The sequence below is a fragment of the Hemitrygon akajei genome, chromosome 3, assembly GCF_048418815.1.
Source record: "Hemitrygon akajei chromosome 3, sHemAka1.3, whole genome shotgun sequence".
In the NCBI taxonomy this organism is placed as follows: domain Eukaryota; kingdom Metazoa; phylum Chordata; class Chondrichthyes; order Myliobatiformes; family Dasyatidae; genus Hemitrygon; species Hemitrygon akajei.
In genome coordinates, this window is record NC_133126.1 from 178,992,930 (window position 1) to 179,009,188 (window position 16,259).

Sequence of the window (16,259 nt, forward strand, 5' to 3'; positions counted from 1 at the left end):
ATAGCATGGATTCCTATTCAGACTGGCAGAGGGTTCCAGTGTGTGGTTTCCTGGGTCTACAGTTGTGTGGTTTCAGTTTTCACCATCATTTAAAAGCGATGCAGAATGTTCTGTAAAACAAAAGTTGCATTTCTTCAAAGTAACATCCTTTAAAGTAAATTCTTCAGTCAAGTAGTTGTCACTAACTAAACTCACTTGCAATCCAATTTTATCTTCCAGGATTAAACTGAATGGGATAGATTCATCTGTTGGATTTTGGGAAGTGACAGAAGCTGAATTTCAACAATGCAATATTTCAAATGGAAAAATCATCTCACCGTTGCCCACTGTGGATGGATTTGTTCTTCTGGAGGAGATAATGTCTATGGGCAGTAACTACTTCATTGGTAAGGTGTTTTAAAACTGGTCTGCCTTCCATTTCTATCCTTCATTAAATGAGAGTACTGAGGTGTGACAGACATAAACCTTTTTAATGCTAAGAGTTGTGAGGATCTGCTAGTCACTGCTTGTAGGGACAGTGAACTGACATCAGTCATTTCTTTCAAAGGAAATCGGTACCTGAGGCACATAACTTGTGTTGAGGGCAAGAAGGAGGGTGATGGCTTTACTAGGAACAAGTATAGACTCAACAGATCAAGTAGCCTTCTTCTACACCATAATAATTTTACGTTTCTAAAATCTGACGCATGGCATCTCTGACAAAGTAGCAATCCCCCTGTACAATATTGAAACGTCATTTTAGATATTGTGCCCAAATCTTCAGATTGGTACTTAATCTTTCTGTTCAGAGATGGAAGTAAGCAATAAACAAAAGGGATTCTGCAGATGCCCGCTGGAAATCTTGGGAAAAACACACAAAATGCTGTAGGAACTCAGCAGGTCAGGCAGCATCTATAGCGAGGGATACACAGTTGACGTTTCAGGCTAAGGTCTTTCCTAAGATATCGGGGCAGAATTTTGCCCATCAAGTCTGCTCTGCAATGCTTCATGTCAACTTCAAGGTGTGTGTTACCTCCAGATATAATTCTTGCCAAATTGCACAGTGTGGAATAACTGCAATGTGCAGCAAGGCCATGTTTTAAATATTATTTTTAAATAACCACATTAATTAGTTTTAGTAATGTCATTTTTTCATCCCCAGCTCACTGGTGTAATTAGGCCATTGCCCGGGGATTATCTTTCCTGGGCTCTGATTGGCATTTAAAAGGGAACAGCTATTTTTGCTCCTAATAAATTGCTGCAGAGGCTTTATTATAAGGACAGTTAATACCTTCAACTTTTTATCTTTAAACTAGATAGCTTGATCTGTGGAATATTCTGAACTATGGCATTCATTTTAATATTGTTAGTTTTATAAATGTAATTGCTTGCAGAAAAGTTAATAATTCTGTTCCAAGAAAGTGAAATTTGATGCATATTAATAACATTAACTAGAAAACACGCACATGCTGTGATACTGCGTCAAGATAATTAATTCCCATTGAGAACTCTCTGCTAAAGGGTTGTGCTAGCAAACTGACATCATCTTGTGAAAGAGAATTGGTCTAAGATAATCTTCAAAGTGTTCTTAAATATATTGTATATTTTAAAAGTAGTAGTCCGTGTAGAATATAAATTAGAATGCAATGAACATTTAGTTCATCCAGTGAGAATACAATGCTAAAATCAAAGCTTAGATAGGTGTGAAGAAAAAATTCTGTGCAGTTTAAGTCAAATTTCTGGAGTTTAGATGAATAAGATTCAGCCATATTAAACTGGTTGGATCTTGAAGAGGGCTTGAGAAGTTGGGTGTGAAAAGGATGCTTTCCTTCATGGGGAGATCTAGGACAGCTGAGCATAGTTTCAGAATAATTGAATCATGGGGAACTTACAAAGCAGAATTGGGTCAAGCAGACTGTTGTTCTTGTGCTGATTAGAAAGAATTGGCCCAATCTAATCCTATATTCTAACACAAGTTTTCAGTCCGGCAGCACAGCATTTAAGTATACAGCTAAGCATTGTTTAAATGTGATGAGGGGTCCTTCCTCTGTCTTTCAGACGGTGTGTTCCAAACCACAGGGTATAAAAGCTTTTACTCATCTCCTTACTCTATGAATTACTTTAAACTTGTGATCTCTATAATGGTTTTTCACCCTCCATTTATGGAATAGGTCTGTCTAGGACCATCATACCTTTTTACAACTCAATCATATGTCAGCTCCTCCTCCTCAGTTCCAAGGAAAATACTCCTAATTTATCCTGTCTTTTGTTAGAGCTAGCCGGAGATCTCAATGTGCTGCTTGAGAAGGTTGTTGAGTCAGGTACAATAACAACATTGAAAAGACATTTGAATAAATACATGGATTAAAAAGGTTTTACGTGGATATGAGCCAAATGCAGGCAAATGGGACTAGCTTATTTGGGAACCTTGGTCAGCATAGATAATTTGGGCTGAAGGGTCTGTTTCTGTACTGTGTTACTCTATAAATCTACAATTTCCCATTTTTGGTTGATCTTTGTAAAGCTCCCCTGCATCATCCCTTTGAGCACAACAGCATCTTCCCTGTCTTGTTTTCCTTCAGCAGTCCCTTATGATCGAGGGTGATTTGGTTTCCAAGGCGACTGATGAAGCCAATGTGGTTATTGCAGAGCCTTTCACAGATGGGGGAAAGCCACATGGCTCGTGAGGTGGAGCATTCTTACTGCTGTAGTGGTTGAGATTTCGTGAGCTCTCAGTTTTCAATAGCATTCCAATTGGCCCTTCTCCATGACAGGCCCTAGGCCAGGGATTTCTCAGGAATGTCTGATGTCTGAGATTGAGAATCTAAGATAGAATGTTAGAACTTTGAATTGTTCTTACTCATGTAAATATCTTGTATATATTGCTATTTTTATAAACAAACTTACCTCCAGAAATGTGTGTTTCCTATTCCCTGCCTTCTGTCGATACCTAGAGCCTCTGGTGGCTGATCGAGCACCTAGTGTAGAACTATGTGAGTAGATGTTCTCATGAAGTGTGTAGCGACCAGCTGTATGAGTTAAGACAAGCACTCATACACTGTAACACAGGTGTTACAAAATGCAGTGCTTTGTTCAATTCAAATTAGCAAGGATTGTGCTGGACAGCCTGCAAGAGTCACCACACTTCTGGCAGTAAAATAGTGCGCCCACAGTCACTGATCCTAATCGTATGTCTATAGACTGCACCTCACTGAATACAGTTGTTATTTAGTTTGTATGTTCTTCTCTTGCTGCATTTCCTGAGACGACTCCATGGCAGAGCGAACCTCGTTTGCACCTCTCCAGATGCGTTACGTCACACTTCTCTGGACTAAATTCCGTTTGTATTCCTTCTGCCCAATCAGCAGAATATCCTCCTCAGCTTAACCTTCCTTTCTCACAAGGAATATTTGTATCCTCTACAAACTTTAATCATGCCTTCTGCATCCACATCTACATAAAACCAGGGGACTGACTAGAGAGCCCAATGGAGCTTCCACTGACCGTGGCCTTCCTGACAATGTCGTCTATGCTGCTTTGCAATCTGTCACAGAACCAACCTTGCAAACGTTTTGCCGTGCACTCTGATTCTAAGGGCTTTTTCTATACGAACCAGCCATCTATGCAGCTCCTTATCAGGTCCTTGCGTAACTGTTCTCCACCCCTCCAGCAGCATTCCTGTTCTGAGAATTGTAATCAGTGCTTCTGCGATTTATTCCTTGGCTTCTTTTAACAAGTTTGGATCTATTTTATCCAGGCCTGACATCTTATCGGTTTTTGGATAAGATAAGTTGCATCGAGATGCAACTCCCAAGGGACCGCGTTAGGGAACTGGAGCTGCAGCTCGATGACCTTTGTCTGGTCAGGGAGAGTGAGGAGGTGATAGAGAGGAGTTACAGACAGGTGGTCACTCCAGGGCCACGGGAGACAGACAAGTGGGTCTCAGTCAGGAGAGGGAAGGGGAAGAGTCAGGTACTAGAGAGTATCCCTGTGGCTGTACCCCTTGACAATAAGTACTCCTGTTTGAGTACTGTTGGGGGGGACAGCCTACCTGGGGGAAGCGACAGTGGCCGTGCCTCTGGCACACAGTCTGGCCCTGTGGCTCAGAAGGGTAGGGAAAGGAAGAGGAAGGCAGTAGCGATAGGGAACTCTATAGTCAGGTGTTCAGACAGGCAATTCTGTGGTCGCAGGAAAGAAACGCGGATGGTAGTTTGCCTCCCAGGTGCCAGGGTCCGGGATGTTTCTGATCGTGTCCAAGATATCCTGTGGTGGGAGGGAGAACAGCCAGAGGTCGTGGTACAGATTGGTACCAATGACATAGGTAGGAAAAGGGAAGAGGTCCTGAAAGAAGACTACAGGGAGTTAGGAAGGAAGTTGAAAAGCAGGACCTCAAAGGTAGTAATCTCGGGATTACTGCCTGTGCCAAGCGACAGTGAGAATAGGAATAGAATGAGGTGGAGGATAAATGCGTGGCTGAGGGATTGGAGCAGGGGGCAGGGATTCAGATTTCTGGATCATTGGGACCTCTTTTGGGGCAGGTGTGACCTGTACAAAAAGGATGGGTTGCACTTGAATCCCAGAGGGACCAATATCCTGGCGGGCAGGTTTGATAGAGCTGTTGGGGAGGATTTAAACTAGTTTGGCAGGGGGGTGGGAATCAGAATGTGAGTGCAGGGATTAAGGTAGAAGGACAAGGGCATGATGCTAAGAGTTCTGAGTTGATGAGGAAGGACAGGCAGGAGACAGAACATAATTGTAGCCAGTTAAAGGGGTTGAAATGTGTCTATTTCAATGCTAGGAGTATTAGGAACAAGGAGGATGAACTTAGAGCATGGATTAGTACATGGAACTATGACGTTGTGGCCGTTACTGAAACATGGTTGGACAAAGGGCAGGATTGGATGATGCAGGTCCCGGGGTTCAGGTGTTTTAAAAGGAATAGGATGGGGGGTAGAAAAGGGGGGGAGTGGCATTGCTGGTCAGGGATAGTATCACATCTATAGAAAGGGAGGACGCTGCAGAAGGAATGTCTACGGAGTCAGTCTGGGTGGAAGTCAGAAATAGGAAGGGATCAATCACTGTGCTGGGAGTAGTCTATAGGCCCCCAAATAGCCCTCGGGACACCGAGGAGCAGATAAGCAAGCAGATTTTAGAATGGTGCAGGAAATACAGGGTAATAGTTATGGGTGATTTCAACTTCCGTCATATTGACTGGCACCTCCTGAGTGCAAGGAGGATAGATGGGGCTGAATTTGTCAGGTGTGTTCAAGAAGGATTCCTGACACAGTATGTGGACCAGCCGATGAGAGGAGAGGCCATACTGGATCTAGTTCTGGGGAATGAACCTGGTCAGGTGATAGACCTCTTGGTGGAGGAGCATTTTGGTGAGAGTGGCCACAACTCCCTTAGCTTCAGCATAGCTATGGAAAGGGATAAAATCAGACAAAATGATAAAGTGCTTAACTGGGGAAGGGCTAACTTTGAAGGGATGAGGCAGGAACTAGCGAGAGTAAATTGGAAACAGATGTTCAAGGGGGAAAGCACAGAAGTAATGTGGGAGAAGCTTAGGGACCACTTGAGCTGGGTTCAGGATAGGTTTGTCCCACTGAGGCAAGGAAAAAATGGTAGGAAAAGGGAACCGTGGCTGACGAAACATGTGACGCAACTCATCAAGAGGAAAAAGGAAGCATATGTTAGATATAAGAAGCAGGAAGTAGGAGGGGCTTATGAGAAATATAGAGTAGCCAGGAAGGAGCTAAAGAAAGGATGTAGGAGAGCTTGAAGGGGGCATGAGAAGGCCTTGGCATGTAGAATTAAGGAGATACCAAGGCGTTCTATGCATATGTGAAGAATAGGAGGATGACGAGAACGAAGGTGGGACCACTAAAGGATAAAGAGGGCAACATGTGCCTGGAGGTGGAGGAGGTTGGGGAGGTCCTAAATGAATACTTTGCTTCAGTATTCACAAATGAAAAGGATCTTGATCAGGATGAGGTCGAAGTAGAGCGGGCCTGTGTGCTGGACAACGTGGAGATTAAGGAAGAAGAAGTGCTGGATCTTCTTAAAGACATTAAAATTGATAAATACCCAGGGCCGGATATGATACACCCCAGGTTGTTGTTGGAATTGAGAGAAGAGATCGCAGGAGCATTAGCTATAATCTTTGAATCCTCTTTGGCTGCAGGGGAGGTGCCGGAGGACTGGAGAATGGAAAATGTAGTTCCCTTGTTTAAAAAAGGTATTAGTGAGAAACCTGGAAACTATAGACCAGTGAGTCTTACGTCGGTGGTCTGCAAACTACTGGAAAGGATTCTTAAGGATAGGATCTACGAGCATTTGGAGAAGTACAGTCTACTCATGGATAGTCAACATGGCTTTGTGAAGGGAAGATCGTGCCTCATGAGACTGATTGAGCTTTTTGAAGAGGTAACAAAAGAAATTGATGAGGGTAGGGCAGTGGATGTGGTCTACATGGACTTTAGCAAAGCATTTGTGAAGGTCCCTCATGAGAGACTCATCCAGAAAGTCATGAGGCATGGGATAAGTGGAACCTTTGCTGTTTGGATAAAAAATTGGCTTAAAGGAAGAAATCAGAGGGTAGTTGTGGAAGGAAAGTATTCTGCCTGGAGGTCGGTGACTAGTGGAGTGCCACAGGGATCTGTACTGAGACCCTTGCTATTTGTGATTTTTATAAATGACCTAGATGTAGAGGCGGAAAGATGGGTGAGTAAGTTTGTGAATGACACGAAGATTGGAGGAGTTGTGGATGAAGCTGTAGGTGGTCGAAGGTTACAAGAGGATATAGACAAGCTACAGAGTTGGGCAGAAAAATGGCAGATGGAGTTCAATCCGGACAAGTGTGAGGTGATGCATTTTGGAAGGACTAACCAGAAGAGTGAGTACAGGATTAATGGTCAGTTACTTAAGAGTGTGGATGAACAAAGGGACCTTGGGGTTCAAATCCATACATCCCTCAAGGTTGCTGCACAGATTGATAGGGTAGTTAAGAAGGCCTATGGGATGCTAGGCTTCATTAACAGGGGGATTGAGTTCAAGAGTAGAGAGGTCATGTTGCAACTCTACAAATCTCTGGTGAGACTGCACTTAGAGTATTGTGTTCAATTTTGGTCACCTCATTATAGGAAGGATGTGGAAGCTATGGAGAGGGTGCAGAGGAGATTTACCAAGATGTTGCCTGGATTGGAGAACAAGTCATATGAAGCAAGGTTAGCAGAGCTGGGACTTTTCTCTTTGGAGCGTAAAAGAATGAGAGGGGACTTGATAGAGGTCTACAAGATTATGAGAGGCATAGATAGGGTGGATAGTCAGTATCTGTTTCCCAGGGCACCAACAGCAAATACCTGAGGGCATAGGTACAAAATTAAGGGAGGGAAGTTTAGGGGAGACATTAGGGGTAAGTTTTTTACACAGAGGGTTGTGAGTGCCTGGAATGACTTACCAGGGATGGTGGTGGAGGCTAAAACATTAGGGGTATTTAAGCAAACACGAGGAAATCTGCAGATGCTGGAAATTCAAGCAACACACACAAAATGCTGGTGGAACACAGCAGGCCAGGCAGCATCTATAGGGAGAAGTGCTGTCAATGTTTCGGGCCGAGACCCTTCGTCAGGACTAACTGAAAGGAAAGATAGTAAAAGATTTGAAAGTAGTGGGGAGAGGGGGAAATGCGAAATGATAGGAGAAGACCGGAGGGGGTGGGATGAAGCTAAGAGCTGGAAAGGTGAATGGCAAAAGTGATACAGAGCTGGAGAAGGGAAAGGATCATGGGACGGGAGGCTTCGGGAGAAAGAGGGGGGGGGGGGACACCAGAAGGAGATGGAGAACAGGCAAACAACTAAATAAGTCAGGGATGGGGTAAGAAGGGGAGGAGGGGCATTAACGGAAGTTAGAGAAGTCAATGTTCATGCCATCAGGTTGGAGGCTACCCAGCCGGTATATAAGGTGTTGTTCCTCCAACCTGAGTTTGGAGCCTCTTGGACAGGCACATGGATGAAAGAAAAATGGAGGGTTATGGGGTAGTGTGGGTTTAGTACTTTTATTTAAGGATTATATGGGTCAGCACAACACGGAGGGCTGAAGGGCCTGTACTGTGCCATAGTGTTCTATGGTTCTATGGTTCTATAACCCCCTTGATGCTGTCTTCAACTCATCGAATATTTCATCTGCTTTCATCTTTACTGAAACATCAGAATCAATCTCTTCATTTCCAAAGCTGTACCCATGAAACATGTTTGGATTTTCTTTGGTATTACTTGTCAATATTTTTTTCATACTGTCTCTTTACTTTCCTAATCTCCCTCTTAATTTTGATCCTACACTTTATAAGGTCTACTAGATTTTCTACTGTTCTAGACCTTCACCGACTCATTTGTTTGTTAAGTGCCTTGCCATATGACATGGGCGATCATGGTCTTGTCTTGTCCATACTACACCAACCGCCACCACTGGGCTATAAACATGCAGGAGCAGTGTGTGGTTAAGTGCCTTGCTCAAGGACACACACGCACACACTGCCTCGGCTGAGGCTCGAACTAATGACCTTCAAATTGCCAGCCCAAAGCCTTAACCACTTGGCCACGCATCTTATCCATGACATTGATTATTCTTGGCAAATTTTTCTACAGAAGTGGTTTCCCGTTGCCTTCTTCTGGGCAATGTCTTTTCAAAACCCCCAACCATTAATAATACTTTTCAGAGATTGTCTGCCTGGTGTCAGTGGTCGCATAACCAGGACTTGTAATATGTTCATTCGACCATCCACCATCTGCTCCCATGGCTTCACGCGATTCTGATCAAGCAGCTAAGCTGGTGCCACACCTTGCTCAAAGATGATCTGCAGGCTTGTGGAGGGAAGGAGCACCTTACACCTCCTTTGGTAAAGACGCATCACCACCCTGCCACCCACTTCGGTGACAATCTTTCCTCTTATTTGCCTTTTTCTATGGGAATCATCCATAATGGAAACAAGCAAGATTTTTTTGTCTGTCTGTGGGCTGCCAACGTTCCTTAACAGAGAGATCAAATTGTGACCAAGGGAAGATCAGGGTTTATGGGAACAGGCAAGAAAATGGAGTTGAGGCTCGGATGGTTTATGAAAGGCCCAGGAAGTTCCATGATCTCCCTGAATTGTCAGCAGTTCCTTTGAGAGAATGCATTAACAGGGAAAATATAAAGCTCAGTCAAATTGAATGGAGACATGGAGACACTGAGGCAATAAAGAGTGATTTAAAAGAAAAACTTCTTTTCTTGCCTCTTCTCATTGGCCATTGCTAGTAAATCTGATGTATACGTGAGGATTTATTTGGGTTGTGAGAGAGCCCATTGTGGAAGCCAGCAATGCAGACTTCATACAATAAAAAAGTTTTACAAGCTCATATCTGCTGTATTGTGTAAAATGTTCTTTATGACAAAGTGACCCTGCATCAATTAGGGGAATTACATGTAAAACATTTTGCACAACTCCAAGAGATTATTTTAAAACACTGTGAGACAAGAATAAGAAAGACACAGGAAGAGACAGAATATTAAGCTGATGAAAGCAGAGATCAGGAATTGTTACTATCCTATTAAAACACTAAGAAGCTAAGGGACAATTGGATTTATTAACCTATGCCTGCTTTGAAAGGGAAAATGTAACTACAGCTGTACCTGGAGACTCTGTGATTTCTGTCTTGGATGCTGATGTTAGGCTTGCTTTAAGGAGGGTGAACCCTCGTAAGGTGGCAAGTGCCATTGAAGTACTTAGTAAGGCTCAGAAAACTTGTGCCAATGAACTGGTGGGAGTATTCAAGGACATTTCATCCTCTCAGTGCTACAGTCAGAAGTTCCTACCTGCTTCAAAAAGGCAACAATTATACCAGTGCCTAAGAAGAGCAGAGTAAGCTGCTGTAGCAGTAGCTGGGATGTGGACTACAGATTACATTTGGAAACAGAAAAGGCATGCCAACAGGGCAATGTTCTGATAGTCATGGGAGATTCTAACATCTAGGTAGATTGGGAAATCAGGTTGGTAATGGATCTCAAGAGATTGAGTTTATTGAATGCCGATGAGATGGCTTTTTAGAACAGTTTGTCGCTGAGCCTACGAGGGGATCAGCCATACTGGATTGGGTGTTATGTAATGAAGTTGAAGGTGGTTAGGGAGCTTAAGGTAAAGGAACGCTTAAGATGCAGTGATCACAAAATGATTGGGTTCAATTTGCAATTTGATAGGGAGAAAGTAAAGTCTGATGTAACAGTATTTCAGTGGAGTGAGGGAAACTACAGTGTTATGAGAGAGGAGTTGGCCAAAGTAAACTGGAAGGAGATGCTGGCAGGGGTGACAGCAGAGCAGCAGTGGCTTGAGTTTCAGGGAAAATGAGGAAAGTGTAAAATAGATGTAAGACACTAGCAATGTGTCAGGTGTTGAAGGAGGTGAGGGAAGAGAAGTAAGTGCAGTTACTATTACAAGGGAGGAGGTGCTCAAAAATCTGAAAGACCTGAAGGTGCATAAGTCACCCATACCAGATGAACTGCACCCTAGGGTTTTGAAGGAGGTAATGATAGAGATTGTGGAAGCATTAGAAATGATCTTTCAAGAATCATTGGACTCTGGCATGGTGCCAGAGGAACGGAAAATTGCAAATGTTAGTCCACTCTTTAAGAAAGGAGGGAAGCAGCAGAAAGGAATTATAGGCCTGTTAGTCTGACCTCAGTGGTTGGGAAGACGGTGGAGTCAATCGTTAAGGATGAGGATATGGAGTACTTGATGACACAGGGCAAGGTAGGACAACTTTCACATGGCTTCCTTAAGGGAAAATCTTGCCTGGTGAACCTTTTGGAATTTTTTGAGGAGATTACAAGAAGGATAAATAAAAGGAATGCAGTGGATGTTATATATTTGGATTTTCCAAAGGTCTTTGACAAGGTGTCACACATGAGGCTGCTTACCAAGTTAAGAACCCATGGTATTAAAGGAAAGTTACTGGCATGGTTAGAGCATTCGTTGATTGGTAGGAGGCAGCAAATGGAAATAAAAGGAAACTTTTCTGGTTGGCTGCCAGTGACTAGTGGTGTTCCACAGGGAATGGTGTTGGGACCACTTCTTTTTATGCTGTACATCAATGACTTAGATGGTGAAATAGATGGCTATGATGTCAAGATAATATGAAGATTCGTGGAGGGGCAGGTAGTGTTGAGGGAATAGGATAGCTGCAGAAGAACTAGGAGATTAGGAGAGTAGCAAGAAAGTGGCAAATGAAATAAAATGTGGAAAATGCATGGTCATGCACTTTGATAGAAGAAATAAATGTGCAGACTATTTTCTAAATTGGGAGAAAACCCAAAAATCTGAGGTGTAAAGGGCCTTGGGAGTTCTTGTGTGAATACCCTAAAGGTTTAACTTACAGGTTGAATTGAGAAAGGCAAATGCAATGTTAGCATTCATTTCAAGAGGAGTAGAATACAAGAGCAAGGATGTGATGTGAGGCTTTATAAGGCACTGGTGAGGCCTCACCTTGAGTATTGTGAACAGTTTTGGGCTCCTCATCTAAGAAAAGATGTGCTGCCATTGCAGAGGGTACAGAGGAGGTTCACAAGGATGATTCCAGGAATGGAAGGGTTATCATATGAGGAACTGATGCCTCTTGGCCTGTACTCACTGAAATTTAGAAGGATGAGGAGGGATCTCATTGAAACCTTTTGAATGTTGAAAGATCTAGACAAAGTAGGTGTAGAAAGGATGTTTCCCATGGTGGGAGTCTGGGACAGGAGGGAAGAGCATCAGGATAGAGGGGTGCCCATTTAAAAGATAGATGCAGAGAAACTTGTTTAGTCAGAAGGTGATGAATTTGTGGAATTTGCTGCCTCAGGCAGCTGTGGAGGCCAGGTTGTTGGCTGCATTTAAGGCAGAAAATGATAGGTTCTTGATTGGCCATGGTATCAAAGGTTACAGGGAGTAGGCCGCGTAGTACGGCTGAAGAAGGGGATAAAAGACCAACCATGACTGAATGGCAGAGCAGATTCGATCAGCCAAATGGCCTAATTCTGTTCCTATGTCTTATGACTCCTATGACATCACCCAGTAGCAATCATATTTATGGTGATGAAATGCTTTGAGAGGTTTGTCATGGCTAGAATGAACTCCTGCCTCAGCAAGGACCTGGACCCGCTGAAATTTGCCTATCATCACAATAGGTCTACAGCGGGCACAATCTCAATGGCTCTTCACCTGATCTAAGTGCACATGAATACAAACACCTACGTCAGGATGCTGTTCATTGACTATAGCTTAGCTTCTAACACCATCATTCCCAAAATCCTGTTCAATAAGCAACAGAATCTGGGTCTCTGTACCTCCCTCTGCAAATTGGATCCTCAACTTCCTAACCAGAAGACCACAATCTGTGTGGATTGGTGATAATATCTCCTCCTCGCTGTTAATCAACACTGGTGCACCTCAGGAGTGTGTGCTTAGCCCACTGCTCTACTCTCCCTATACCCATGACTGTGTGGCTAGGCTTAGATCAAATGCCATCTATAAATTTGCTGATGATACAACCATTGTTGGTAGAGTCTCAGATGGAGATGAGAGGGCGTACAGGTCAGGAGCGAGATATGAGAGATATGAGTTATGTCTAGTGGAGTGGTGTCACAGCAACAACCTGGCACTCAACGCCAGTAAGACGAAAGAGCTGATTGTGGACTTCAGGAAGGATAAGACGAGAGAACATGAACTAATCCTCATAGAGGGATCAGAAGTGGAGAGAGTGAGCAGTTTCTAGTTCCTGGGAGTCAAGAGGATCTCTGAGGATCTGACCTCGTTCCAACATATAGATGCAGTTCTAAAGAAGGCAAGACAGTGGCTATATTTCGTTAGGAGTTTGGAGAGATTTAGTTTATCAACTAAAACACTCGGGAAGGTGACGTACATTATTAAAGACCCCTATTACTCAGGACATGACCTCTTCACACTGTTACCTTCAGGAAGCAGGTACAGAAGCCTGAAGCCCACACTCAGTGTTTCAGAAACAGCTTCTTCCCCTCTGCCATCTGATTTCTAAATTGACATTGAACCCATGAAAACTACCTCACTTTTTATATATATTATTTCTGCTTTTGCACTATCTACTCAATATTATCTATTCAACAAACATACTGTATATATATATATATAAACACACACATGCACACACACTCACTGTAATTGACTTCCTTATTTATTTATATTCTTTTTCTTTTATGATCATGTATTACATTGAACTGCTGCTGAGTTAACAAATTTCACGATCCATTCCAGTGATAATAACCCTGATTCTGATTCTTCAGAAAGATATAAATTTTGTAACAGGTTTATATCTGCGCTCTGTGGGCACTTTATCAGGTATACCTTGGCAATCCAGCGGGGTCTTCTGCTGCTGTAGCCCATCCATTTCAAGGTTTCACATGTTGTGCATTCAGAGATGTGTTCTGCACATTACTATTGTAACAGATTGTTATTTGAGTTACTGGCGCCTTCCTGTTAGCTTGAACCAGTCTGACTGTTCTCCTCTGAACTCTGATTAACAGGGTGTTTTCATCCATAGAACTGTCACTCACTGAATGTTTTTTTTTGTTTTTCGCACCATTCTCTGTAACTCTAGAGACTATTGTGCATGAAAATGTCAGGGAATCAGCAGTTTCTATGATACTCAAAACACCCCATTTGGCATCAACAATCATTCCACGGTCAAAGTGATTTAGATCACAGTTTTGCCCATTCTAATATTTGGTCTGAACAACAACTGAGCCTCTTGACAATGTCTACATGCTTTGACGAGTTGCCGCCACATGATTGGCTAATGAAATCTTTGTATTAAGGAGCAGGTGTACAGGTGTACCTAATAAAGTGGCCACTGAGTGTATCTAATATGTGCTAGCACTTTGTAGCCAGCCAAGCGTTTCTGCAATATGGCCGCTTTGAAAGAAAACATGGCTGTTGGTTTTCACAAGACACTGACCAGGTATCATTTTAGAGATGTTGGTGGAAGCATTAATATTTAAAGATGATATTACCTCAGTTTTAATGTGTGTCAGCTGTTACGTAACCCCATAACCAGGTAACTTACCAGCAAAGATAGATGGATCAGCTGAGTCGGATGCTACTATTTTCAAACGTTTTATTCAAAAAGGGCACAAACGTATGGTTAATACAAAACATTCAGATCATATACATCATCAAAACTCAATCTAAAACACCGGTGTAACCATAATCAATCAGAAATAAGCTCTACAGTTGTCTAGGGGTAATACTGAGTCCAATTGAAATATAGAGAGTCACTCAGAAGTTTGCAGGCTTTTCCCTTTTGGGAACCGCTGGGGTTTTCACGTTGTAGAGAGAGAGAGATGATTTAGAAAAGATAAACACTTGCCCGTCGTCTTGGCAGAGCAAATCCTTGGAATCAGGGGAGCAGACTTCCCCGTTGTTAGTTAAAAGCAGTCTTTCATTGGTTCTAGCCACAGATTCGAAATTCGGAATCTAACGCACGTGGCTTCCTTCAAAATGCCTTCCCGCTCCCACGGGAATCGATATCGTGCTTCCTTGGTGTCTCCTGGGTGCGTCTGAGGGTTCCCCCCCCTCAGACCCTCCTTTATACTTCTTCACGGGATCGCAGGTGTCAATCAAGTTGCAGGTAATGCGATCTCTCTCTCAACCAGCCCACTTTGCCCGAGGGCTTTTCACGTGGTCTTCATGAGACAATAGTCAATGTCACCTTTATTCTGCTTCTTGGGAGAACGTGGTCTCTCTCTCTCTCTCCCATTTTCCTGTGTCTATTCAGCACGTCTCTTCCTCTTTTGGGTCAGCTGACCCCCCCCTTGACTAGAGTTCTTGAGATTCTCACAAAGGAGGGGGCCGACGGCATAACACAGCATTCATTCTTGAGCTCATCTGTTTAGAAAACGGTCTGATTTTGATGTAAGTGTGGTTTGCAAGGATGACTTGGCTATAGCAGGTTGTGCTATAGTCAAAGTAAATAAGACTCAATTTCTCGCCAATTAAAGCATGGAGCAAGTTTGAAATCAACGAGAATGAGAGTGGAGGCTGAAGCGGTGTTCAGTGCCGTTAGCTTGCATTTAACTGGTCTCCCTCTTGCTCTCACTCGCTCCTGCTGGAGGAAGGTGCTGGAGCCTTGGGGCTTGGGGGAGGTTTGTGGATTGGACTTATTTTTAGAGGACTCTGCAGTTCATGTTACCGATGCTTCTGGTTTTCGATTACTTCTTTTTAGTTTGCGCCATTTTGATCAGGGCAAGCTGGCCTGCAGTCACCAAATGACTCATCACTAAATTGAACTAAACTGAATATTCCTAGACTGTTTTAAAGCTCTGCGGTTTGCAGTTTTTGTGTGTCATTCATTATTTTTTGCCGTTCGCACGATTTTTTTTCTTTTACAGGTTGGGTGTTTGATGTTTTCTTTGAATGGGTTCCATGATGTTTCTTTGTTTTGGGGCTTTCAGCAGGAAGACGAATCTCAGGGTTGTATACTCCATACATACTTGATAATCAATGTACTTTGAGAAGTTGAACTTATTGTCAGTGTTCAAGTATTTGTATATACACATGGAAGAATCACAGTCACATAGCATCAGATACACTGTATTCACAAGAAAAATGTAACATAAATTACACAAGAAAGAACACAATTAGAACAAAAAGAAAACAAAGTCAATTATTGTTCAAGCAATGCACACAAAATGCTGGTGGAACGCAGCAGGCCAGGCAGCATCTATAGTAAGAAGTACAGTCGACGTACTTCAGAACAAAAGGTCTTGGCCTGAAATGTCAGCTGTACTTCTTCCCATAGATGCTGCCTGGCCTTTTGTGTTCCACCAGCATTTTGTGTGTCTTGCTTGAATTTCCAGCATCTGCAGATTTCCTCGTGTTTGCAATTATTGTTCGAAGTGGTCAAAATGCTGATAGTGTTGGTACACTGAGTTAGTGATTAGAGCTGTGCAGGTTGGCTCAAGAACTAAATTTTTGAAGGGAAATAGCTGTTCCTGAACCTGGTAGTGGCCTGTGTACCTTCTGCTGACAGATCATGCCCAGGAAGGTGACATGACCCAGAGGATGGGAGTCTTTGATGACAGATGGTTCCTTTTTGAGGCAGTGCTTCATGTAGATACTTCTGATGTGGGGAAGGATGAGCCAGTGATTTGGGCCGAGTACACTACTCTCTAGCTTCTTACGTCTCTGAGTTCCTGCGAATGCCATCACCAGGATCCAAGTTATTGAAAGGAATGTCCAT

The 16,259-nt window shown here is 43.1% G+C and overlaps 1 protein-coding gene across 1 annotated transcript in view; it reads left to right on the plus strand.

The window, feature by feature from the left end:
* Positions 1 to 16,259, plus strand: part of dner (delta/notch-like EGF repeat containing) — a 275,113-nt gene that overhangs the window by 154,168 nt on the left and 104,686 nt on the right. The window contains exon 4 of the mRNA XM_073041483.1: positions 220 to 386. Coding sequence (XP_072897584.1) covers positions 220 to 386 — 167 coding nt within the window. The remainder of the gene's footprint in view (positions 1 to 219; positions 387 to 16,259) is intronic.